General features: G+C 44.4%; 1 protein-coding gene across 6 annotated transcripts in view; it reads right to left on the reverse strand.

The window, feature by feature from the left end:
- The window catches only part of HSF2BP (heat shock transcription factor 2 binding protein), a 90065-nt gene that overhangs the window by 25001 nt on the left and 37222 nt on the right, over positions 1–27842 (reverse strand). For all 6 annotated transcript variants that reach the window (XM_059922312.1, XM_059922311.1, XM_059922306.1 and 3 more), the window contains one exon: positions 19883–19986. In XM_059922312.1, the coding sequence (XP_059778295.1) occupies positions 19883–19986 (104 nt within the window). The remainder of the gene's footprint in view (positions 1–19882; positions 19987–27842) is intronic.

Consider the following 27842-nt stretch of genomic DNA (forward strand, 5'->3'; position numbering starts at 1 on the left):
CAATAATACTAAATTCATCCAAAAAAAGAAGGGTGAAAAAGAACAAGGAATAGATATGACAAGTAAAAAACAAATAGCAAGATGACACTTAAACCCATAGAAATTAATAATTACATTAAATATAAATTATCTAAATACTACAATTAAAAAAGCAGAGATTTTCAGATTAATTTTAAACATGCTGTTTACAAGAAATCCACATTAAATATAAAGACACAGGTAGGTAAAAGGATGGAAATATATTTTTTAACATTTTATATATAAGTATATTTTATATATGTATATTTTACATATGTATTAAAATATACTAACACTAATCAAAAGAAAGATGCAGTGGCTATACTGACCTCAAGCAAAGCAGAATTCAGAGGAAGGATTATTACCAGGGATGAGGAAGGACATTTTGTAATGATTAAAAAAAAGTCAATCTATTAAGAGGACATAACAATTCTAAATGTTTATGCACTTAATAATAGAGCTTCAAAACCCATGCAGTGAAAACTGACAGACTGAAAGGAAAAATAAATCCACAGTGATGGTCAAAGATTTCAATATCCCTCTCTTGATAACTGATAGAACAAACAGAAAATCAGTAAGGATACAGAAAATCAGTAAGGATACAGAAGACCTGAACAACATTATCAACCAACTTGAAAGTACTGACAGTTAAAGAACACACTACTCCAAAACAATAAAATACACAATCTTTTTCAAGTGCAGTGGAACACTGACAAGAGAGACCACACTTGGCGCTATACAACCAGTCTCAGTAAACTTAAATGGACTGGAATCTGCCACAGTATGTTCTCTGACCACAGCGGAATTAAATTAGAAATCAAAACCGGAAATATACCTAGAAAATCTCCAAATATTTGGAAATTAAACGTCACCTTAGATTAGAACATGTGCCATACAACAAACATATTAAAGAATCAGGTGGCATCACAATCCCCAGTAGTTAGAAACACTTCACATGCTACATCACGTTCTGTACTGTTACTCAGGCATAATAGATTTTTCGTATATACTCAAAACATACAGATGTATAAGCATTCTCTTCATTGCCAATTATCCAGGGGTCCTCAAGAGGCCACCCAGATACACCTGCAGACCCCAGAAGGCCCACGAGGTCCTGTAGGCCGCACCCCGACGCTCTGGCCTCCTCCGTCACTGCCTCTCCCTCCCGCGGGCTCACTCCTCTCCTATCCCCACCCCTACACAGCTGCTGGGGTGCTCCCTCCACCTTTCCACCCCTAGCCCTCCAGCACAGTTTCTGTCCCCACAACTCTACTGAGTGTGCTTTCCCGAGGACTCCAGGGACATCTGGACACTGGATCTAATGGCCCTACTCAGACTCTCGAAGGATGCCCTGGCCCAGCTCTCTCCCTTCCCTAGGGCAACCCTACATCCATCACCAACCCTGCTCTCCCCAACTACAGCCGAACAGAGAGGACACGTTAAGGCTCCGCCTTCCTCACCTCACTTCTTGCGCCAGGAGCCTACTTGGTAATCAGTAAGCGCTCAATAACATCTAGAGAATGAATGAATGAATCCATGAGCGAGAGACTGTCGGGTGAGCGTGCACCTGCCACACCCCTGCAGGGGGAGCCAAAAAACCAGGGTTCGATCGGGGTTCCCCCACTTGCTAGCACTGTGACTACAGAAAAAAACACTATCTGGTGTCACGTTTTTCCCCCAGGTGACTGATGGGGTGAATACGGCCCGCTCCACACGTGGCTGTGAGGGTGAGTCCCATGTGCAGTGGGCCCGCAGCTCCATAAACTGGCTGTGCAGGCCACGGCCCAGAGGACACGGGGCTCCCCCAAGGACTTGTAAACAACGCTGCCCTCTCAGAGTGAAATGAGGAAAACCCACACACTTGGAATGTACAGATTAGGAACCTAAGTGAAAACATATTAACAGAGAGTCGTGGACCTTGCTGCAGCCTCCAGAGGACAGACCCAAATTCCCTCCCAAATCTGACAAATGCCGATGGGGCTCTGATCTAACTGCAGGTGACGGCCGGGTATCAGGCAGGGAACAGGACGTGACACCTCCGCCCTCAGAGGGCACAGACAGTGTGACAGTCGTGGCAGGCACCCTGGGAGGTGGACGGTGGGAATGGAGGGGCTGGCCAGGCTCAAGCGTGGCAGGAGCTGGCAGAGAGGCAGGGTGAGGGGGGCGCTGAGGACCGTGTAGACCATGGGCCCCTCTCCGGAGCCGAGCGCCGCCGAGGGACGGGGGACCCCGAGGGTTCTCGGCTGATCTGCGTCCATGCTCTGCACATCCTTCCCTCTGTTCTTACGCCCAGGGCAGCTCTGTGACACATAGTTTGGCTTGCTAAGGACTCAGAAATCAGGACGAAGGCGCTCTGGGTGGGGACAAGAGCATCCCAGCCACTAGCCAGGAGCGCCCCGAGGTCCAGTACTCCACTAGCTCCCTGCTCTGCAGACCCTGTTCCTGTGAGTGAGCATGACCAGAGGCGGCCCTCAGTATCCAGCACATCCTGGGCCCTGAAAGAGGGGGGAGGCCCAGACCGCGGGCCCAGCTGGTCTCTCAGCTGACGGGCTCCAGCAAGCCTTCCCCTGGAAAACAGCAAGGTCACTCACCAGGCCCTTTCAACCCGTGATCCTATCTAGCACTTAAATTCCATACAAACCAACAACCATGCTCTTGCCCCATACCTGCTGACTCTTCTGAAGGCACCCAGCAAATCTACAAGTTGGGCGTTTATCTTGCAAGCAACGGTTCTTACCATCTTTTTTTGAGTTAAAAAACCCTCTTCAAATTCTGATAAAAGCTGTGAATTAATCCTCCCCAACACCAACACACACACACACACATACACACCCCCCCCTCGGAGGAAGCTGGCAGTCTGCTGGACAGATCTCCTTGCTGGGAGACGGATGCCTTCCTTGGGCCTGCCGGCAAAGGGCCCAATCAGAGCTGTTCCGCCTTCTCTCCTGCTTAGGGAGTGGCTAAGGGGGCAGCAGGATGAGCCGGCAGACACGCAGAGTTCCGGGCACCCCCTCTGCTCCTTCTCTCCTCCCGGGCCTGGGGAGCCCACAGGTGTGCATGGGACGGTCCAAGTGCAGGAGCCACAGGAGGACTTCGCTCCCCTTCCTCATTTCTAATCAAGTTCCCATGGTGCTTTTAAAATAGGCTATTCATATTTTCTTTCTGATTTAAAAATCAGACTCAAAATATTTGAACCTCCAGGGTTTGGCAGTTTTCAAATGTTACAGTGTTTATATCACAATGCTGGTAACAGGCCATCAGCCACTGACAAAGTTCACAGCATATGAAGATACAAAGCTTCGTTCAGACCCACGGGTACCTCATCCTTCTAGGTGCTAGAGAACCACCTCTCTACCCTGAAAATAAGAGCAACTTCTTTCAAAGCCCGCGTGTTTCCACGGAGAAGCCATAAACCTGCCGCAAGGATTCCATCGTTCACCTGGGCTCTCAGGCTCCCTTCAGGAGTCAAGAAAACACTGGATCTCTCCAGCCGTGAGGTGGGAGGAGCTGAACCCCAGCTGCTGCAGGACCAAGTGTAGCACTGGCCACCCGGTGCAGGTCTGACTCTTTCCAGAAGGAGATAACGATAAAAACAACTTACATCTGACGAGCAGTTCACCCCTTACTCAGTGCTTTCACACCCAGTACTGCCTCTTTACTTTGGGACAACATCTCTTCACCGTCTGCTGTCAAGTCAGCCTGCCAAAGTCAGATGTCCTTCCTCCCTGACTCAGGAGGATGGAGTGGACTGCTAGAGCCCCGCCGCAGAATAAGAAAACTCCTTAAGGAGCTTTCTTCCTACTTGTGGTGAAGAGTGGCCAAGATTGGGGCCCATTGAAAGGCAGTGGCAGGTCCTAAGGATATTCAAATCCGAACTCAAAAGTCACTTTCAGGTCCCCATGTGCAATTATGCGTAAGGAGACCAACCTCAGACAGAGCCACTGCCCTCCTGGGTCCAGAGCTCAGTGACTTAAATTTCCAAGTGGAGAAGCAGTGAAGGTTTTGCTGTTCGTTCTACGCCTTTGTGACCATCCACAGCATTAAACTCGCATTCTAAAGCACCACATTCCTAGCTGCGTGGCCTCAGAGAACCCTACGCTTCCATAAGCCTTAGCATCTTTGTGTATAAAATATACCTGCTGTAAAGACTACACAAAGCACAGTAAGCACAGACTTTGGTCCAGTGGCCGTCACGTAGCAAGTGCACAGAGAACGTGCTGTACCCATGTGCTCCACTGCTGTTCACCACAGAAGCACCGTGGGTGTGGGCCCTGGATTAAAAATAAGCCAGTCACATATATTTGACAAAACAGTACATAGAAGGCAACCCTCCACTATCACGTCTCACAGATGAAAACCCTGCCTCGGTGAGGCTGAACCTTTTAAAGAATGGTATAATTATAATCTGTCTTCCTAAGAATTAAGTACTCTGTGCACAGCCTTGAAAATTAAACATGTAAGTTACTTCTTTGGCTGAGGTTTTAAATTCCATGAAGTAAAGTGAAACATGGCTAACTCCATTTAAAAAAAAAAAACCAACTTTCACTGAACATTATTTGAGGCCAAAATAATGCTTTTAATTATCCTGATGACATCCCCAGTTCCCAATTTTCACTTATTATTAAAAATGTGTTCAGCTGAACCATGTGAAACTGTCATTTTTATAGGCGCAAAATGGACAAACACTGGCAATTCCACGTGGCTCAGGCTAGCCCCAGCCCCGCGCACTGTGCCGGTGCCCTATGCCCATGGATGGACTAACTGAATCCCTGTAACCGCCCCGAAGCAGATGCCACTGTCACCATTTTACAGGTGAAGAGTGGGAGCAGAGGCTGGTCAACGAATGTGCTCAAGATCAACAACTAACAAGTAGGATGTGCACCCCTAACCTACGACCGGCACTTCTGAACCACATGCAAAGAACTCTGCTAAATCTTCACATTTTGTCAAGAAGAGCAAAGCAGGTACGCTGATGCTGGCAGGGTACACTTTCAAGGCAATGCAGATGTTACCTCCGACTATCACACCTTCTTTGTATCCCTTCATTCTGCGTATCGAGAAACTTGGAACTGATTTAGGAAATTCTACTGAATTTTACTACAGAAACAGTGAGTCAGAATACTTAGCAGAAAATACAAAACTACAACTCAAACTGGCTTAAGCACTAATAACATTGATGATGTCATTTCGAGTCCATTATAGAGCTGGGTTCACTGGCTCAATCATGCCATCGAAGACCTGGGTCCGCCTTCCCCCCACTCCACGCTACACAGCGTCACTGTAAGGCTGGCGCACTCAGTCACAGGGAGGCGCAAGCAGCATGCCGGGCTACGTGCTTCCCTGTTCACGTCCGGTGAGGGAAAAGCCTCTCCACCCTCCTTGGGGTCTGGACGGGCCTAACTTAGCTCAGGCATCCACTTCCGGACCAGTGACCGTGGGCAGAAGGAGGCCCCGCACTGAGTGGAGTGAGCCCTGAACCCTAAGCCAGTCACTGGCACGATGACAGCACTGCCATGACTGCCTCAGACCACTAACCCTCAACCCTGTCTTTCGCATCAGAGTCACCGAGAAGGTGTGAAAACCTCGACATCTGGGTCCCGCTCCCAATCAGTTAAATTACAGCCTCTATGGATGGGGACCCAAGCTTGAATATTAGGGCACAGGTAGGTTTGTGCGTGTGTATGTTCTCCTTTTTTTCCCACAAAAGCCCCTACTGGAGTTTAGAATCTCTTTCCCGGGGTCATACGGTCCATGAAAGGGAGAGTGAAGCCCTGAGTAACAGATACGAGCGACACGACATGGGGTGCTGGATAAGTCATGCACAGTGTCCAGAATATACAGACACAACCAGAGAAATCATGGGAGAAAGGCAAAGTGGCTCCGACCCCAAGTGCTACAGGCTCAGGAACTGCATCACTCTCAGCACTGCGTAGTGCACAGTTTCACATCTTGTAAAACAGGGGCAATAATCTTTGAGTGCTATGATTTGATCCAACTGTAAGAGATGACTCAAGAACCCTGTGCCTTGCACGTAACGTAAGCAGAGCTCTAATGGGCACCTTCCCATGCTAAATGGGGGGACGGGTCCCTGCCTTCTGTGCTGTTCCTGAGCTGAAGTCACGGTGGCCTCCTGGTGCCCTGGCATTGGCCCCTGCTCTGCAGAAGCCTCTGTGGCCTGGTGGACATTCTGGCTGGGAGGGTAATGCAGGCAAGATTAGAAGATGCTCTGGTCGTGTACCTTCATGTTCTAGCCAGGCTCTCTCCTGGAGCCATATGACCTTGGGACATGCAAGTTTTTCTCTATAATTTTAGCACTTAAAATGTTACATTTGTGTCCACAAAATATAGCCCAGCAAATATATAATAAACACTAACTTCCCAATTTTCATCTTCTAAAGGCTTTCTTTTGATTCCTGAATAAACTGGCTTCCAAGATGTTACGTAACTCGTGTTATCAGTAGAGTGTGTTCACCGCTGGAACGTTTACAAATCATATGGGAAATTTCATTAGCTGAGGTTGAATAATCTTATGAAGAACAATAATCCTAAGCATTGGATCTTCCATCAGTGAATTAGTGAAAAATACTTAATGATGTCTTTTCTTAAAGAATAATGCAGAATTCATATAGAAAGAATGATTATAAAAACTATTCTAATATTAGCAGACTATATGAAAACAAACCACCAAAAATGAAGCAAGTATCACATTTTAGTAACCTACTTTTATGCCAGAAAAGAACTCACCATTTAAAGATGAACTGCAAGAGAAAATAACTCCTTGTCCAAGAAAATGTTATGGTCACAGTGTGTTGTAAAGTAAGATATATTAATTCTTGGGGGTTTTTGTTGTTTTTTGTTGTTGTTGTTTTTTGGCCAAGCACTCGTCATGCAGGATTCTTAGTTCCCTGACCAGGGATGGAACCCGCGCCCCCTGCAGTGGAAGCGCAGAGTCTTAACCACTGGCCCGCCAGGGAAGTCCCTAATTCTTATTTTTAATTATTTCCTTTCTATTTGAAATTCAAAACCTGAAAATTAGGACCTGATTACCCTTAATACCCTTAATACCAACACACGAAGCCCCCCTTTCACTAACAAACTCCCGCCCAAGCAGCATTACCCTCACTACTGCTCTCCTTTCCCCATCCTCTCCTTCAATCTCCTTTGTCCTTAATTCTGTACTCTACAGAAAATCTTTTCAAAGATCACCAAAGCCTTTTCTCCATTCCTGTTTTCTTGATCTTCAACATATATCTGACACTATTAGACTCCTTTCTTCACAAATGACTATTTTCTCCTTTTTTTAAATTTATAAACCATTTCCATTTACTGTTACACTAAATTCTCATGGCCTCCCTTTGAGGAAAGCAGAGACACATTTGCAGTTCTACTCTGTAGATGACAAGCCTGATTGTCATATAATCTAAAGGACTCGCCCAGAACCACAAACCAGGAAACTGCCAGAGAGGGGCTAGGCCCACCTCTGCCCTCGGCCTGCCTCTCCTCACTCCAGGCTCCCGGAGACCCCTCCTCGGGGCTCAGGCCTCTCCGCATGGCCCTGGGGGAGCCAGCTCTGCTGCATGACAGTCTCCACACTCCCAGTCCTCTGTTTTGTTACTTCTCTAATAATGACTCCCAAACCCATGCCTCTGGCCTATCACATGAACTCCAAGCTTCTCATCTCCAATGACCTGTTGGATAGTTCCCTTCGGATATTTTCTTTTTTTTACTGTTACCCCGAACGGAGCATGTCCCACACCAAACTCATCTTTCCATATAAACTACCTCTCCTTTCTAAATTGTGACCATGAATTAATTATACCTCTATCAGACTAGAGTAAATTTTCGATTGTTCTCAGCTTGTTGGATTTGACATATGTAAGCCAAATGTTTTCTGACATCCTTCAGGATACGAAGTAGTCATCTGACCACTCAATTCTATCAACAGCTAAAAATCAAACATTTAGACTGTGTTTCTGGTTAAAATTGTTACATAAGGTTTGATTAATCAAAGAGAACAGGCCCCACAATATCCTGTGGGGAGGTTGACTTCTTTGTCCTACTGGACCTGAAGGCCAAGTGTCAAGTCAATAATATTTGAGAGTTTTCCATGTTTTTTTTTTTTTAAAGACAAATACCACACCTGTTGCACTGACAATCTGAACACTGGGCTAATGCAAAGTATTAGGAGAAATATTTAACCAACATAATAAAAGTTATATTGAAAATCTTTGTAAATAACCATCTTAAATGTTTTGCTTTTTGATCACATGGTTACCATCATTGTTCACGTAATAAAGATGTAGCTTACTAGAATCATAACCCTTGCAAGGCCACCTATTTGGGCTAACAGAAATGCTGAAGATACGTAACTAAACTTTCACCAGCATGCAAACCTCTCAGCCTTTCTCTGTGCATATGACCCAAATATATATAACCAAATGCCAAATATTCTCTGTGATATAACCAAAGTCCAAATAAGAGCGTTGCATCTCTGTGTGAGATGATGGACAGCTGCACACAAACTGAAGTGTTTCATTCATTCATTGGAGATGTGTTTTTGAGCACCTCCTACATGTTACAGGTGCTTGGGATCACCTGTGAGCCAAACGAGATCCCTGCCCTCTTGGAGCTTTCATTCCCGTGTGGAAGAGAGACAATAAACAACAAGCAAACCAACCAGGGGAATTACACAGTATGTCAAAAGGTGACTGGTGCCACGGGAAAAGAGAAAGTGACACCACAGTGGGGTAGGGAGGTGTGAGTTAGAGGACGGAGGTACTGAAAGGAAAAGGAAAGGAAAATGATGAAAGGAAAATGATGAAAGGAAATGATGATGCTTAAACTAACTGAAAGGAAAATGATGCTTAAACTAACTTTAGAAAAACGAGAGGAGCTATTCACAGAAGCTGCTGGAGTAACTCAAAATTTGAGAAAAAGCTAAACAACCAAGCTTTGGGAAGGGCAGGGCGAAGCCAACTGCAAACTGGAGGCTCCCTCTTTGCGTCCCTGTGTCAGCACTCTGACCTGGCTTCAGTGACCAACAGCACAGATCAACTTCCCCCAGGTGGCCAGCCACACAGCCACAGGCAGCTCTGGATCACACCCAATGGTTCTATGGCCCAGACTGGGAAAAATACTCCTCTTCAGCAGCTCCAGCCAGAACACTCCCGGAGGACGACTGTGGTCTGGCTCAGGCCACGTGCCCTTCGCTGAGATCGTCGCCATGGCACCACCAGGCCCCACGCTGACCAGTGGTCAGGGCAGAAGGCAGGAGCATGCCAAGCAGACCTAAGCAACAGCCCCACAGAAACTGAGTCAAGCCCGGGGTCCCAGCACGCCACCAACAGTGAACCTGGGGACCCCACCTCTGCCTAGGCTGGTGACCAACCTGAGGAGTGTACAGAACAGGAGGAGCGTCCAGGCAATGTTGGGCCAGAGGTGGCCACTAGCTTCTTGCAGGTCGTGGCAAAAAGACCCAGACGCTTGGGCAAAGTGGTGGGGATTCAGAAGATCCTCAGAGACCCAGTCAGGGCTCAGTTCAGTGAAGAATTGGAAAGCAAATCCAGAACAGAGGCAGGAGCCCACGGGGAAAGCTAGAGAATGCATGAATGGCCTGAGGGAAACCGGACACCGTCTCCTAACAGACGGAGCAGCGCAGGGCGGCTCCTGCAGCGGGTGGAATGCAGACCACGGCCAAGGGCAAGGGGAGAGGCAGGCTTTCAGGCAGGCTTTCGACAACAGGAATTGTGTGGAAACCTAAGATCTGGTTCCAAACAAAAGGAAACGTACGGTCTAGTTGGATATGACTGATATTTATGAAACAAGATACCAAGAAAATGTTAAATTAATATGTCTCTAAGTAAAATGGGAAACCAAAGGAGACAGGACTTGACGTGGGCTAGAGCAGCAGCAGAAAGCTCCTAAGAGGCATGACCCAAGCTGAGCCTGCAGAGACAGCAGAACAGCAAGGGTGGACCGAATGCGGCGGTGTTCAAAGTCGTTGGGTTTGATGACTTTGGATGCCTCATATAAGGGGGATGGTGCAGTATTTGTCTTTTGGTGACTGGCTTATTTCACTCAGCTACCTCGATGTCCTCGAGGTTCAACCACGTTGTGGCAGGTGTCAAACCGTCCTTCCTTTTTAAGGCTGAAAAATACTCCACTGTACGTACAGACCACAGTTTCTTTATCCATTCATCTGTCGATGGACATTTAGGTTGATTCCTTATCTTGGCTATTGTGAATAATGCTGCAGTAAATATGGGTATGCAAATATCTCTTCAAGATCCTTTTTTCAATTCTTTTTGGATATGTACCCAGGGATGGGATAAAATCTTTCACTCTTACTAGAAGTCTTTTAAAACAACAGTTTCAACAGAGAGCGCCTCTGAAACACCAGCCTTACCCATGAATCATACTGAGCCCATGGCAAGGTGGCCTCCACCAATAACCCTGGATTGGAGTTATGCATTGGGGTCATTTTCTCCTAGCCTTAAGAACTTCCTTTCTTGTAAAGAAAGTCTGCTAGCAATAAAATCTCTCAGTCTTTGCTTATCCAGGAATGTATTTTGCCTTCATTTTGAAGACTAGTTTAGCTGGACACAGAATTCTTGGTAGGCGGTCTTTTCTTTCAGAACTTTGGACACATCATCCCTCCACTTTAGAACCACTGTTTCTGAAGAGCAGTGAGCTGTCAATCTGTGGTTTCCTTGTACGTGTTTCACTGATTCCGAAATGTTCTCTTGGTCCTAAGTTTTAACAGTGTGACTGTGACACGTCTACATGTAGATCTTTGTGTTTATCCTACTTGAATTTCACATATCTTCTTGGATGTATGGATTGTTTTTCATCAAAGTTGGGATGTTTTCAGATGTTCTCTTTTCAAATATTTTTTCTGCCCCTTTCTCTCAAGTATTTCCTTCAGGGGCTCATACTGTGCTTATGTTGGCATGCTTGATGATGTCCCAGAGGTCTCTGAGCTTTGTTCATTTTCCGTCATTCTTTTTTGTTTCTGTTGTTCAGACCAGATAATCTCTACCTAGCGTTAAGTTTGCTGATTCTTCCTACCAGCTCAAATCTGCTGTTGAGCCTGCCCAGAGTTATTTCCATTTCTTAAGTTCTTATGTAGATGTTCAGCTCATTCATTTTTCTGCTTTCTTCTTTAAATTGATAAACTTTCTACTAAATACTGATTTAAATGCATTTCACCATTTTTGATATGTAATATTTTCATTATGCAGTTCAAAACATCTGATTTCTATTATGAGTTCTTCTTTTACTCATGGGCTACTTAATTTCTACATGCAGGATTTTACTAATTCTCTTTTTGTTATTAATTTCCCCCTTCACTGTACTGTGGTCAAAGGAGATATCCTATACGACTCTTATCATCTGAAATGTGAGACTTGCTTCAAACCCCAGGAAATGATCACTGTCATAAGTTGTCCACGTGTAACTGAGACAAGTGTACAGTTGGAGTCTTCTACGCATCCAGTGGGGCAGATTGGTTAACTGTGTTTTTCAAACCATTCATATCCTTATTGAGTGTTTGTTCTGTTTTAGTTATCAAGTATTGAGTGAAGTGGGTTAAAATGTCCCTGATCATGGGGGATTTATGAATTCCTTCTTATACTGTTTTTAGTTGTTTCATTTTTGAGACTATATTAGGAAGTGTTTATATAAGTTCAAAATGTTATATCCTGGTGATACAGAATCTGGTGATGAGAATCTGCCTAGTATGTTTTCCTTTTATTCTCAACCTTTATGTATTCTTACGTTTTAAGTGAATCTCTTATAAACAACATATAACTGGATGATTATTTTAAATCCAGTCTGACATTACTATCTCTTAACTGGGTTATTTGGTCCATTTATAGTTGTAACTGTACATATTTTTGGATTTATTGCTTCCATCTTATTTTTTCATTTTTGCTCTCTTTCTTGCCATCTTTTGAATTATTTTTCACATTGCATTTTATCCTGTATTAACGTTATAGGCATATGGTCTACTTCTATTATCTCCACGTGATCCTAGAAATTTTCACCTGCATACTATCAAGGTCTGAAATTAGCCACTATCTCGGCTCTCAGTTTTGAACAGGGCTGGACCTCACAATGCCGCCGCTCTTCCTATCCTCCTCCCAGTGCACATGCTATTACTCTGCTCTTGGTATTCTACTGTTTGGGTTTTCTGTTCGTCAGTGTTTATTTTGACTTATTGATACATATGCTACCGTCTCTGATCATTGTTCTCACTTGCATCTCACACTTTCCATCTGAGATCAAGCTCCTCCTGAAGTGTATGTATATATATATATATATATATATATATATACACACACCCTTTAGAAGCTCCTACTGGGAAAGTCTATTGGTGACAGACTCTCTCAGTTCTTGTTTGTCTGAAATGTCTTTATTTCACCCTTGCTCTGAAAGCTATTTGTTGGCGGGGGGGAAGAAGCATACAAATTCGTGTTCACAGTTATTTTCTCTCCGTGCTAAGATACTGCACTGTTGCTGGGAAGGGGTCAACTGTCAGTCTACGTGTCTATCCTTTGAAGGTATACATCTTTTCTGTCTGCCTGCTTCTCAGATCTCCTCTCTGTAATGTTCTGGTTTTCATTACAATGTGTCTTGGTGCAGATTCCTTGCCCTTCATCCTGCTTACAGTCAGGTGGACTTCTCAGATTCAGTGTAAACAAGGGGGGGGAGCTTCTCAGTCATTACCTCCTCGAACGCTGCTTCTGTCTCACCCACTCTCCCCTCCCTTCCCAGAACGCTGATGCGTGTGCTCAGTCTCTCCTCTGTGTCTCTTGCCCACTCCAATTTTCCATCTCTGCCTCTCTGTGCTTCACTCTGGATAATTTCTTCAGAACTGTCTGCATCAATCTAATTATCTCTTCAACTATGTCTAATCTGCTGTTAAAGCTGTCTAATAAATTTATAATTGCAATCATTATATTGTTCACTTCCAGAAATATTATTTGACCCTTTTTCAGATCTGCCCAGTCACTTTCACAATCTCTCACTCTTTACTCATATATTAATCCCTTCTTCTATTTCTTTAAACACAGTAAACATACTTATTTTATATTGATTTGATAACTCATAGATCTGAAATCTTCTTTAGGGTCTATGTCATGTTATTTCACTAATGATACTTCCCATGCTTTTTGTAATTTTTAATATGTGAGCTCTGACTCTTGGAACCTTATCTGTATGAACTGGTTGGAGTCAAAGAATCCTCCAGAAAGGATGTGCATTGTTCTCTAAACGAGGACCGCCTGGGTGGTTTGAATTCAGGCTTCGAAGCTGCGTGAAAACCAGTCTACAGTGATTAATTCTCAGAGGACATTTTTCCTCCACTACAACCTATGGTTATTCTCAGAAGAGATTTTCCCCCACTGTGTTCAGTCCCTAAGGTCAAACAGGCCACCTTCCTGTAGTCTCCAAGGGCCGGAAGAGTACCTTCAGTCTACCCTGACAATGCTGCTAAGTACCGTTGGGAGTCCCCTACCCGGCTACTCATTTAGGGTGGTAACTGAGCTTTGTTTCCTGTCCCCACACCCTGTTAGGACACGGAAACTAAAGGTCATCTTGACAAATGCCTTCAGAACAGGAGTTAGCTCAGGTCTCTGTTAACCTCTCTGGCATCTCACTTTCACTTGGCTTTTGTGCTCTGGGTATAATCACTATTTTTCTAGCTCAGAGGAGGACTTTTAAAGTGTTTTTTATATCTCACCAGACATTTTGACTGTTTTCAGTAAGGAGACTTGTCCAGGACCTATGCCATCATACCCCTGCCTCCCAATTCCTGGTCTACAAGGATGGACTGACGGGAGATCTGCAGGAGGTGACTTGAAGTTTTTAAACAGAAGATGAGGGAGGCTCAAAACCTGGTGGTAGTGGTAGACTGTGGTCAGGTTATGGATGCATTTTGAAAGCAGGGCCATCAGAATTTCCTTACAGACTGCACGTGGGTGTCAGAGAAGAAGGAGACAAGAATCACTCCAAGGTCCTTACAGGCCTGAGAAACTGGGAAAATAGAGTTACCATCAACTAAGACTGGGAAGGCCGTGGGTAGAGTTAAATGGAGGAAGATTAGGAATTTAGTCTGAACACACTGAGTTTGAATGTCTATTAGATGTCCATGTGGAGATGTCAAGTAGATAGTCAGATATATGAGTCTGGAGTTCAGGAGAGAGGTCTGGGCTAAAGATATTAATACAAATTGGGTAGAACTATCAATGTTTCATATTACTTAGATAAACCAAATAAATGTAAGATGGGAAGCAAATGCCTATATGTCTGTTCAACATTGTAAATATGAGTAGGAAATGCAGCACTAAAAAGTTACAGGTGTGATCTTAACACCAGTTTGCATTAACGGTTACATAACATATGGCCGTCCTCCCAAAACGCTCTGTCCTCATCAGCTATTTGCTAGAGTTCCATGCCAGTTCTTTGGCTTAAGAGGAATGTGAAGAATTTGGAGAAAGCCTGGGAAAAAGCCAGCCACACAGTTGAATAAAGGGAAGGAACATGAAACCCAGCAAAGGTTAAAGGAAATGAGATTATTTAGTCAGGGATGATTAACAGCAACTGGTCCTGTACTCTGGATCAAAGAAGTCCGGATACTTGAAAGCAACCTGCCACCTTTAGGTCAAAGGAATTAAAAGGAAATGAGCTTTCATAGTGGCCTAAAAGATTTAGATTATAAATAAACAGCGAAACTAACACCTCTTTAGCACCTACTATGTTAGGTATTGGCCCAGGCACTACTGCATTTTGATATACAGAAGACCCTTGAGGTAGAAATCCCCATTTTGCAGAGCAGAAAAGAGGGATCCCAAAAGGTAAGTTCCCAAGTAGACAAGCTGTAATTTCAGTCTGGGTCTAATGAATCCAAAGTCCATATTCTTTAAAACACATCAAATTTCCTAACATGAAAACTGACAAATATAGGAACCAATTACTGAAAGAAGTAATGGAATCTTTTTTCCTAAATCTTTTAAAAGTTAAGAGAGATTCTTATTTTCTAGTATATTTTCATAAAGCAGATCTACCTAGAAGCAAAGAAGAATAAGCCAGTTTTAAAATTCTCTTAGTCCTAAGCAGTTATGACGGTCTAGAATTATGAAAACAATCACACCACCACTGCCAGGCACCAAGATGCACATACTTTTTTCAGAGAACTATTTTTGTTTCTATTTTCCTATTCTATAATAAAATATATATTCACCTTGCTAAAAGACACACCAAATTCTATAACAAATTTCAATTTTTAAGTTAAATTAATTCCATAGATAAATCAGGGGACAAACATGCTGGGCTTGATAGACCTTGTCTTTATTTGACTGTGATAGCAAATAACATCAAGTATGATGACCTTTCAAAAGATTTATTAGGCTTTGGGCTGTGCACACTGTCAAAAGAACCAGTAACTGTCTTCATAAGCAAGAAAGCCTGGTGGCCCCGGGGCAAAAAGTGGCATTAAGGCAACTTCACCCCAGCCCCCACCGTACAGGACCCAAAGTTCAAGCAGGAACAATCCACCCTGGTCAAAGCGCGCCATCCCTGGTGAGGGTCAGGAACCGATACTCTTGGGTTGCTGGCAACCTAGAGAGCTGCCTAAATTAAAATGAAACTGTAAGGACTGCCACTCGGCCCTGGAACATTTCTGGAGCACCAGAGCTAGAAAAGGCCCTAGAGAACATTCAGCCTAAGGCCCGCTTTTTACGCAAAAGTAAACAACTGGCAAAAGGTGCTGGAGGATCGCTGGCTGCAAGCTAGCAGAGAGGGGCGTGAGGTTTCAGGACATCTATCTCTAAGTCTGAGCCACGCCACACCAGGACACAAGGAAAGGAGAGAGGTCATCGGGAACTAAGCATCCATCTCAGAGGCACTTCCTGCGGAGCGGAGGTCCACAGAGTGGCTGGGAGAAGAGACCTGGAACCCAACTGCCCGGACTTCCACCCAGAAGCTGTATGACCTCGAGGAAGTCACTTCACCCCTACGTGCTCCAGTTTCCTCATATATAAAACATAAATTGTAATATTTGCCTTATAAGGGTATTTAGGGAAGTAAATCTGTAAATACACATCGCCTGGCACTCCAGGAGTGTTAGGGACCCTTATTTAATTATCCTCACCCTCTCCCCACCCCCACCCCTGCCGACTGACACCATCTGCTTGCACGTGGCCCACAGCGACCAGCCGGGATAGCTACCCACCTCTAGCCCGAGACCCACCTCTGATTCCATGGGTTCCTTGGCTCACGTTCTCAAGAGAATAAAGCTGTCTGGTCAAATATCCAACCCTAGTGGGTAGGAGGCCTCCTAAAATACAAACACAGCCCTCTCGGCCACCTCCTTACAGCTTTGGAAGATCTGGGGTTTTACCCTACTTGCAAGTTAATAAGCCAGCATGTGAGAGTCTCACGGATGCTGGCAGGAGAGACAAGACCCCTGTGTCCAAGGTAAAGAACAGTATTCCTCCACGGCAACAGCCATATCCAGAGGGTCAGCACAGTTCAATGAGACCCAATTCCACAGGGCCAGGCATATGCCATGGGTTGCATTACAGAAGAGAAACCCCAAGCTCAGGGAACCCAAATCGTTCATAATGGGAGTAATCCTGCCAGACCTTTTCCCCAGAGGGAAGCATTATCCCTATTGCATGAGTGTAAACAAACCCACCCTTTGTTCTGGAGAGAGACAGTATCTCTACCTTCATGGGTATTTACTACATAAGCAGCCTTGAAAAGATAACCAGAAACAAAGGAGGTCAGTTCCTCTGCTCTCCCAACAATATCTAAATAAATGGACATACATATACTATTTCATTGACTGGAAGACTCAGTATTGCTAAAATGTCAATTCTCCCCAAGATGAACTGTTGATTCAACACAATCCTAATAAAAATCCCAACAGGATTTTTTGTTGTTGTTAGAAAGTGACAAGCTGATCCTCAAATTCGTATGGAAATGCAAAGGACTTAGAAAGAGTCAAAACAACTATGAAAAATAGGAACAAAGTTGGAGGATTTACACTACCTGACTTTAAGATTTATTATAAAGTATGGTATTGGCATAATGCTACAAAAATGGATCCACAGAACAAACGAATAGAGTCCAAAAACTACACCCTCTCATATAATGTCATTTGATTTTCAACAAAGGTCCAAGGGCAATTCTGTGGAGAAAGGAGAGTCTTCCAAACAAATGGTGTTAGATCAACTAGGTGGCTTTATGCAAAAAAAACAAAAAAACAAAAAACAACTTTGGGTCATACCACTCAACATATATAAATATTAACTCAAAATGGATCACAGACCTAAATGTAAAATGCAAAACTATAAAACTAATAGAAGAAAACACATTTTAAAAATCCGTGTGGCAAAAATTTCTATACCAAAAGCATGATTCATAGAAGAAAAAGAACAATAAATTAAACCTCACCAAAAAAATTAAGAACTTCTGTTCTTTAAAGATGCTCTTAAGAGAATGAAAAGACAAGCAACAAACTGAGAGCAATTATTTGCAAACTACATATCTGACAAAGGATTTGTAGGCAGAATATACAAAGAACCTCAATAGTCAATTGAAACAACCCAATTTTTTTTTATACAGCAGGTTCTTATTAGTCATCCATTTTATACACATCAGTGTATACATGTCAATCCCAATCGCCCAATTCATCCCACCACCACCCCCACCCCCACCGCTTTCCCCCCTTGGTGTCCATACGTTTGTTCTCTACATTTGTGTCTCTATTTCTGCCCTGCAAACCGGTTCATCTGTACCATTTTTCTAGGTTCCACATATATGCGTTAATATTCGATATTTGTTTTTCTCCTTCTGACTTACTTCACTCTATATGACAGTCTCTAGATTCATCCACGTCTCTACAAATGACCCAATTTTGTTCCTTTTTATGGCTGAGTAATAACCCAATTTTTTTTAATGGGCAAAAAGGTGTGAACAGACATTTAATCATAGAAGATATATGGATGGGCAAATAAACACAGGAAAAAATGCTCAACATCATTAGTCATAACATAAATGCAAATTAAGACCAAAGTGAGTGAGGTATATCACACCCCTCCCAGAATATCTAAAATTAAGAAGAAGGACCATGCCGAACACTGACGAGGATATGCACAAGCAAGGCGGTAACTCTCTGCCGGGCGGGGGCTGGGGGTGCAAAGCAGGGCCGCCACTTTGCAGCACAGCCTGGCAGTGCCACAAAAACACCTACTACGCGAGCCAGACAGTCCACTCCCAGGTGCTGACCCAAGAGAAATGAAAGCCGGTGTCCAGGCAAAAACATACAAGAATGTTCACAGCAGCTTTATTTATAAGACCCAAAACCTGGAGACAACCCAAATGTCCATCAACAGCTGAATACATAAAGCAATTGCAGTCTCTCCACATAACAGAATACTATTTAGTAATAAAAAGGAATCAACTATTAATACACACAGTATGGATAGATCTCAAAATAATTATGCTGAGTGAAAGAAGAGAGGCAAAAAAGAATACACAGTGCATGTTCCATTTATATAAACCTGTAGAAAATGAAAACTAACCTGTAATACAGAAAGGAGGCAAGTGATTTTCTGGGAAGAGGGGAACAGAGGGACGGGAAGGAGGGACCCAAGAAGCCCAAGGTACCTCTCGAGAGTGACAGGTATGCTCATTATCTTGATTGTGATGATGATTTTACAGGTGTATAACTTACATCAAAACTTATCAGTCGTTTGCCTTAAATGTGTGCAGTTTATTGCATGTCAATTATACCTCAAAAAACCTGTTACAAAAAATAAGCATTTACTACCAAATGGAACTGAAGCTCAAAAATAGAGATTGATCTGAATTACAAAAAAATAAGGAAAGGTAATTTTTTTGCACACTTGAATGAAGTATGTTCCTACTGAAGACATGGTATTAAAAAGTATGATGAACAGGATTTCCCTGGTGGCACAGTGGTTAAGAATCTGCCTGCCAATGTAGGGGACACGGGTTCGATCCCTGGTCCGGGAAGATCCCACATGCCGCGGAGCAACTAAGCCCATGAGCCCCAACTACTGAGCCTACGCTCTAGAACCCGTGAGCCACAACTACTGAGCCTGCGTGCCACAACTACTGAAGCCCGTGAGCCACAACTACTGAGCCCGCGCGCCTAGAGCCCGTGCTCCGCAACAAGAGAAGCCACCACAATAAGAAGCCCGTGCACCACAACGAAGAGTAGCCCCTGCTCGCCACAACTAGAGAAAGCCCGCATGCAGCAATGAAGACCCAACGCAGCCAAAAATAAACAAATTTATTTTAAAAAAAAGTATGATGAACAGATTGGGACAAAATTTTAGGTTAAATTGGTGGTTAGGGAGAAAAGCAGGAGAAACAGTAAAGACAGCTTTTTATTCCAAAGAAAACAAAAAAAACACATCAGATGGATAGATAGATAGACAGATGGAACTTCAGAGCTGCAATCTCTCAGATTTCTTTTTTCCCCACGTTGCTTAACGACGGGATTTCCCTATACCTGATGTTCAGAGCCACAGACAACATACATAGTGCTGTATCGTTCACAGTGAAAGGGACAGGTTAATGCCACTTACTAGCTGTTTTATTAGATAATTTTTCTTTGTGTCACAGAATCATAACTAAATTGAAAGCAATACTTCAGAAACAGAACTAGAAATAACTTAGCATACCAGTGAGTTTTCTATAATTTGAAATCTTTTTTTCGGAAGGCATGAGAACACCTTGGGATGACCAACCCTCATCTCTAATACTTTACGACCTCCTCCCGCCACAGGGGAACAGGTGTATAAGGAGACGCACAGGTAAAGCCCCTCCTTACCGCTCAGAAGCCACCACAACAAAGGGATGAATCCTGGACTCTCACTAATGTACTTCAAGCCTTTCAAATTGATGCTCACGTTGTACAGGGACATCAGCATTAACCTGAAATGTAAAAGAAAATGGTGTTGACACGCTGGCCCCTCCACACTGCAGCACCCTAAATATATCTCCTGGTTCATAGGACCTTAACATATTTAGGGGTGCCCTCACACTTCAGATGTCCAAGTCTAACACAATCTGGATGACAGGTATAGTAAGCAGAAGTATGTGAAATAATATTTGTCTCTGTGAGGCTACCTGAAAATGGGAAACTTCAGCAATACTGCCACATAACACCACCTCTTATAAGCTCACATAATCAAGAGACACATATGCAAAATGGGCACAGGAAACCTCAAAACCAAATTTATTGAGTAATCTCTTTTAGTACCAATCCTGCATTTATATACAGATAACCCTCCATTCATAAGTATACTATACTCTAAAAGTTCAATTCACTGTTTAAAATCCTACCTTTCATTCAATGAATGCTACCGATGATGTCTGGGTGGCCAGGTCAGGCCATACAATCCTGTTTAATCCACAGCAAAGGGATGAAGAGCACCACAATCCAACCATCCCTAACAACCAACAATCCTACAGACCTGGAGTTAAATAGGGTTTTACAAGTGGTCTTGGGAACTGACCACAACTAGTAATACAGAGTCAAATATTATTAAAAACTGGAAAACTATAGGACTGGTTTCTGATAATACTGCTGAATACAGAGACCCCCAAAACTTCATACTGTACAGTAATAGAAAAGGCTACACAAATATTTTGCAAAGTCTTGAAAAAAAATGAATGACCTTGCAAGAAATGAAGGGAAAACATCTCTAATCAGGAACTTAGTGAGAGCTCAAATTCAGAAAGGTGAGCCCTAAAGATGACAGATTCCAGAGACACAGAATGTCAGCGTTAGTGCCTTTGTGCAGAGGGACAGAAAGAAAAGCCTCAGACCAACACAGGACAGGACTTCAGAGCACAGACCCCTTCAGAAAGCCAGGAAAGAGTGAACTGTCAAGCTTGGCATGAATGCATACTTTTTGTATGGCCTGAAAATCCACAAGCCAATAATTTTAATAAGAAAGTAGACCTGGGATGGGAGCTTCTCCAGCCACCCGGCCACAAGAAACATTCTCTTAAAGGAAAGGACCCTCAACTGGGTCCTCAAAGAATTCTCACAAATACAGTGCTAACAATTTTAAGTTCATAATAAAAATCACAAAACACATGAAAAATAAGACCTTAAAGTAACAGCACAAAGAACCAATGACAGAGCCAGCATAAAAAAAATTATCAGATACAAGTATCAATTACCAAATAGAAAACAGCTATGTTTAATAGGTATAAATAATTCAAAAAAGAAATTTAAAACATCATCAATGAGCTACTGAGTATTATAAATAACCAGGCAACTCAAAAAAGAACCTAGTAGAACTTACAAGAATGAAAACTTTAATAATCAAACTGTAAAACTCAAGGGTAACTGACACCTGGGAAAGGAGAAATACTAAACAGAAAAGAGCTAAAGAAGGGCTTCCCTGGTGGCGCAGTGGTTAAGAATCCGCCTGCCAATGCAGGGGACACGGGTTCGAGCCCTGGTCCACGAAGATCTCACATGCCGCGGAGCAACTAAGCCCGTGCACCACAACTACTGAGCCTGCGCTCTAGAGCCCACAAGCCACAACTACGGAGCCTACATGCCACAACTACTGAGCCCACAAGCCACAACTCCTGAAGCCCAGGCGCTTATAGCCCATGCTCTGCAACAAGAGAAGCCACCGCAATGAGAAGCCCACGCACCGCAAAGAAGGGTAGCCCCCGCTCACCGCAACTAGAGAAAGCCCGCGCGCAGCAACGAAGACCCAATGCAGCCAAAAAAGAATAAATTAAATAAACTTTTTAAAAAGAGAGCTAAAGAAATTGCAGCAAATGGAGCAAAGCTAGGGAGGAGGAAGCCCAGAAAGGCAGGTGCCAGACAAGGGGAGCACTAGCGAGCATGCAGAATCTGCCCAGGCTGCGGCCGGCTCTGACCTGGCCACTGGACGAGGCAGACACTAAGGAGCCCAGTGGAGAGTGAGAGGAAACCACGGAACGAGGCACAGATTTGGCACTGACCACCTCAGGGGAGCCAGGGTTTAGGAGTCAGGAAGAGCTAACTGCCTGTTAGGACAAACACCAGTTCTCTTCAGGAAAAGGTACCAGAGCCCAGAGCCCACAGCCCATCTCCTGCAGTGTCCTATGTGTGCACAACCGAACATTTAACCAGCAGGGCCGGCCAGGGTGAGGAGAGCAAGGCGCTTGCTTTGGTTGCAAATGTAAGGGGTGCCAAAAAAGCTTAGTAACCAAGGTTTTTAAAATATATTGTAATGCAACTTTTTAAAATCAGAACTACTGCAAAAATTCCATAATAAGCAATATATCAAAATTTAAAATCAAGATGGGATCAGTAACAGTACCATGCCAAGACATATTAGAGCCTGAGGCAAAAGGAAAATCAGTAATAGCGATTCAGTCCATTAAGAAGGGATCAATTAAATTATGGTACACGCATACATGCATGCCATGAAAAATGTTTATTACAGTTTTCTGTTAAAATAGCTGGTTTCCCCACTAAGCTTTGTTTGTCGAAAGCAAGCTCCACGGCTGATTTGTCTTTACAGACACATAGGCTGGTACAGTACCTGGGACATGAGAAGCGCTCGGGTTCAATATGGAAAGCGAACCAGCTCCCAGCGACTGAGAGCCTCAGCAGGGCAGCGTGCGGAGACGGTCTGTCTCTCCTCCTATTTCCATGGGCATTTTCAAAGTCAAGGCAATGCTACCGTCCAAGAAGATAACACCAGACTAGCACCCTTGAGAACAGTAATGCCCAGGCCTCAAATTACGATTTTCAACCTCCCCACAGGCCACAAAATGAGCCAAAATTACAAATGTTTTCAAGTTTTCCTGACAATTTTTACACATATCCAAAATCTATGCACTAGTAACCATTTAATGAGTTATTAAGGGATGTTCAAATGTCATATTCATGAGGAAACTTCAACACATTAACTAGAATTTTCTGAGATCTCTAATCCAGGATCTCAAGAAGAGAAAAGTTCAGATCACCAACACAGATAGTTGGAATTCCTTAAAATTCAATGTATTTCCTATGCTGCTTTCAGGCTACAACAGCAGGAGTGAGTCACTGCAACAGAGATCGCCTGGTCCACAGAGCCTAAAATATTCTATGTGGCCCTTTAGAGGAAAGCTTGCCAACCCCTGCTTTAGAGAATGAAAAGAAAATAAGCCAATCTTCTCTAGATCTTAAAAGGCAAAGTTAATATCTGGGTGATAACTGACATATGGGGCAAACTCCAGATAATATGTCTAGCTGAAATTCTTCATTGACTGCTGTTTAACTTTGAGATGGCAAAAACACAAACTGACAAATGTCTCTAAAATTTCATATTTGGTCACAATCAGCCAACCTTAAGAAGCTAAAATGAGGGACTTCCCTGGTGGTCCAATGGGTAAGACTCTGCGCTCCCAATGCAGGGGGCCCGGGTTTGATCCCTGGTCGGGAAACTAGATCCCACATGCTGCAACTAAGATCCCGTGTGCCACAACTAAAACCCGGCACAGCCAAAATAAATAAATATTAAAAAAAAAAAAAAGCTAAAATGGAACAAAAGTAATTGCCACGGCCATGGTGCCACCTGACTTCATGTTACTGCCAGGCTACATCTTTCGGAAGACCAGACACTCCTCCAAGGTCACACCACGACTTAGCAAACAACAAACCCTGAACCACTTCCTGTTTCTTATGCAAATGCTTTCTATTCCAACATTTCTACTCCAACCAAAAGTACTCTGTAAATAATATATCAAAGTTCCAACTGTCAGGTCAAAAGAGACCGCCCATTCAATTCACTCTTCTGCTACTTCAGTATTAAAAGGAAATGTCATTTCCCAAACTACTGTAGTACTAGGAGTCATTTTTTTCTTCCAATGACAAAAAAAGTAGGTAAATTCTGCTTCCTACCATGAACCTAAGCAGAAGATACATTATAAATGGATTAATGGGCTGCAAAAGAGTGATTTCCCCATCTCTGCAGTCTTGAGAATTTTAGAGGCATCTGACATTGATAACAAAAGGACTGAAAGCAATGCTAAAATAAAGATAGTAGTAAACTTAAAATGCTACGAAAGTAACTCTCCTTGAATAGACAAGGCCCTCTCTCCACCTAGATACACGAGGCCTGCGCCTGGAAGCTGAGCTGGCTCTCCTGGTGGGAAGTCAGAAAGCCCTCCAGACAGTCTGAAGTCCAAGGCTGAGGCACTCAAAGTAAAGGTGATGCAAGTGAGCTACCTTATTCTTCATTGTAAAAGAAATTATAACTTGTAACCTAGAAGCAACAAAGAATAAACACACCCAGTACTTCAAAACAAACCAACAATAAAAATAAACCAAAAGGCATGACTTGTGATGTCTACTGGCCTGAAACAAAACCCACAAATCAGTCATCCAAAACTGACTAAAATCTAAAGTAGCCAAATTAGCACCATCAAGTAATTTTAAGGAACAAAGAGTAATAAAATTCTTAGAGAAGACTGCGCATGTTACATGAGAAAGAAGCAATTGGCAGAGCAATACAGGCAGACACTTCAGACCAAATGACGGACAGCAACTCGCAGTTAGAGGCCCATCGATTTTTAAAGAGGATACAGTAACCGACTAGTGAACATGCTTGTTTTAGACTCGAGCCCCCTCCCCAGTCAAGGCAGAGCTTAAAAATCTGTGGCCTATACCAAACGTAATCCTAATCAAGTACCTTAGATTAATTTTTATCCACTACTTAACAGAGAAGACACACAAAAAGGCAGAACAACACGACACCCACCTCCCTGGTTAAGAAAGAAACCTCCTCACCAGAGTCAAATCCCCTTCGTGAACTCCACCTGAACTCGGACTTCAGGCGGGTGGGAACCACCATCCTCGTTTGCTGCGGGAGAGAGGCGTGCATCTCCACATGCCTTTCCGGCAGATGCACAGAGCCTGACGATCCTGCTCGCCGCTTGTATCAGCAGCGCCTACCGCAGTGACCTTCCCCACCACCGTGAGACGCCTGTCCGTGTTGGTTTGTATAGCTCGAATGTATTTTCACTGATGTGTCCCAACCTACTGATCACAACTTACTTCTCTATTCTCCAGCTGACAGAGGTTTAGGTCAGTTCCTAGTGTGTGCTATAACAAACACAGCTGCTATGAGGCTTCTGCACACGTGTCCTGGGGTTTATGGGTAGAACTTTCCCTGGAGTAAGTATGCAGAAGTGGGTTACCTGTCCCAGGCCTGTGTCAATAAGGACTGGTAAAATCATAATGAAGGATGGGCAATGAGACAAAGTTAATGAGAAAGTTAAGTGCAAAAGAAAACAGGGAGAATTTAAAAGTCTGGAAGTAATCCTAATTCCTGAAATCCAGATCTCCGATGAGAAACAAAAATTGTGTTTGTCCAGCTCTTACCGAGTGTCAAGGGGAACGGCAACACCAGTGTCACATGACAGCAGTGGGGAAACAAGCCACAACCAGGAGTTTCTGAGGGTCCATCGTACCAGGCTCAAGGCCAGCATGACACCTGGTGGCCCTCGGAATCCCAAGGTCAGCGTGCAACCCCAGCACAGCACAGAAGCTGCCTGTACCAGACGTTGTGTGTGCCAGGCTGACACCCCATGGTTGGAGGTGGAAGGAGAAGGACCGATGCTGGTGAGGACGGGGAATCTCTGGACACTTCACGCCCGAGTGCTGGCTAAGTAAGAAGAAATGCACAGAGAAGAGGTGGACAAGAGCCCCTGCCAGGCAGCACTGACCTCCCCAGCCTTGGCAGACAGAGCCTGGTCTAGGGCCGGCCTGGGGTTGCCCACAGTTCTATCAAGTGGCCATATGGAGCAGACACCTGAGAGGCTGATGTGAATGTTAAAAATTATCAACAGAGAACACAGACCTGGTTGGTGTAGCAAGAAGGTCAACCCCTTGGAGGTATGGAAGCCAAGGCTTAAAAGACACACCACCACAGCAAGCAGCGACCCAGCCCTCCTGCTGGCAACAAAAAGCACCGTGAGAGGCCCTCAGGGCCAGCTGGTGTCTCACCACCAGATGTTGGAAGTTTCTAGATTTGGAGAGTTTAAAAAGGGTCTTCCAAAAAAAAAGGCAGATAAACTGGAGCTATCGAGAAATTAAATGGCCTGAGAAGATGTAACCCTGAAAGAACTCACAGAGACCAAGTCACAATGTCCCACTTGTCACCAAAGAAGTGGCCCTGGGGCCCCTCGGTAGAATCAAGTCTGTTATAAGGGGCCACTAACCCCAAGGGCCCACGGGGACTTCAAGGGAAGCAAAAGGAACAGGGCAACATAAGCCAGCCCTTCATTCCAGGAAAATGTGTCATGTCGTGGAAAATCCAAAGCCACCCAAATCCTAGCAGAGCTGGCAAATGCTCTGATATGGACCCTAGGGCGCTGCTGAAGGTGATCACAGCACAACTGGGAGAAAGTCAGCTGAAAAGGAGCCAGTGGGAGGGAGAACTTGGAAATGCCGAAGCAAGAGATGACAACTAATAGAGCAAAATCCCAGAGGGCAACTAATCAAAAGCACAGCTAATCAAAACTAGAGTTGGAAACCCCAAAAGGCCCCATGAGAGAAGAAAGTGAGGGTGAGAGGGTGTAAACAAGTGAGGCAGTGAGATGAGAAACCTCAGGCCCACAGCCCTCGGTTCTCCCTGGGGAGCAGGAAGGAAAGCTACCTGCTGGGATAACTGCCCCCGCCCCACAGAGGACCTAAGAACAGCGCAGTGGCTGGCGTCACAGAGAGAGTCTGAGTCTGACCCAGCCACTGTGGAGATTAAAGTGGCCCTGATAAGGATGCAGAGAAGGGTTCCAGGGGGACTCAGGACCAGGCGAGGGTGAAACGGCATGACTCTGTGCGTTTGAAACCTTCTCCTCAAGCATCACCACAACCAGGAAGGGAGAAGGTGGATGGCTGGTCCAGGGTCAGAGCATCAGGAGGTGGCGGTGAGGGACGCAGGTTAGCTGGGCGGAGGGGAGGCCGTGGAGGAAAGGGAAGCAGGGAGCAGCAGGTGTCTGAGCGAGGCTCGGGGAGTGGTGGGAGGAGGGAGCTGAGCAAGAGAGTACATGTCCAAGGACCACGGCGGGGCCACCACCTCAGAGGCTGGAGATCACGTGATGATAAACCCAGGGCCCTCTGTATGCTATTGTAATAATGAATGTGTGTCACAATGTACCTGTCCAAATCCACTGAATGGACAACACCAAGAGTAAACTCTCAGGTAAACTATGGTCTTTGGGTGACTGTGACGTGCCAAAGTAGGTTCACCCTCGGTAAACAATGCACCATTCTGGTGAGTGATGGTGATAACAGGGAAAGCTACGCATGGGGGGCGGGGGGAGAGGGGTATATGGGAAATCTTTGCATCTTCCTCTCAATTTTGTTGTGAAGCTAAAACTGCTCTAAATAATTATTTTTAAAAATCCCCATCTCTGGGTCTGAGGCACCCAAGCTGCTGAAAATAAGCAGCCTTTGATCATGAAGGTGGCAAGGAAAGCAAAATCCCCAAGAAAAAGGCAAACTACAATCAAGGGGTGGAGAGGCCAAAAAGAAAAGGAAGTTTGCTTGTAGTACAAGAAGGGTCCTAGTTCCGGAGGACTCAAGGCTGGACATTAGCAGCGATGGAGAAAGTGGGTAAACAGTGTGCATATCAGAAGGTGGCCACAGAGAACGGAGCGGCAAGACCTGCCTCAGGCCGCTTTGCACAGGGATCCCAAGAGGGGTCTGAGGCTGACAGCCCGCACACAGCTGTGCTCGGGGGTCAGATGGAAGACTGTCAAGTAAGCAAGTAAATGTCTCTGCAGGTGGA

The sequence above is a fragment of the Balaenoptera ricei genome, chromosome 4 (assembly GCF_028023285.1).
Source record: "Balaenoptera ricei isolate mBalRic1 chromosome 4, mBalRic1.hap2, whole genome shotgun sequence".
Lineage (NCBI taxonomy): Eukaryota > Metazoa > Chordata > Mammalia > Artiodactyla > Balaenopteridae > Balaenoptera > Balaenoptera ricei.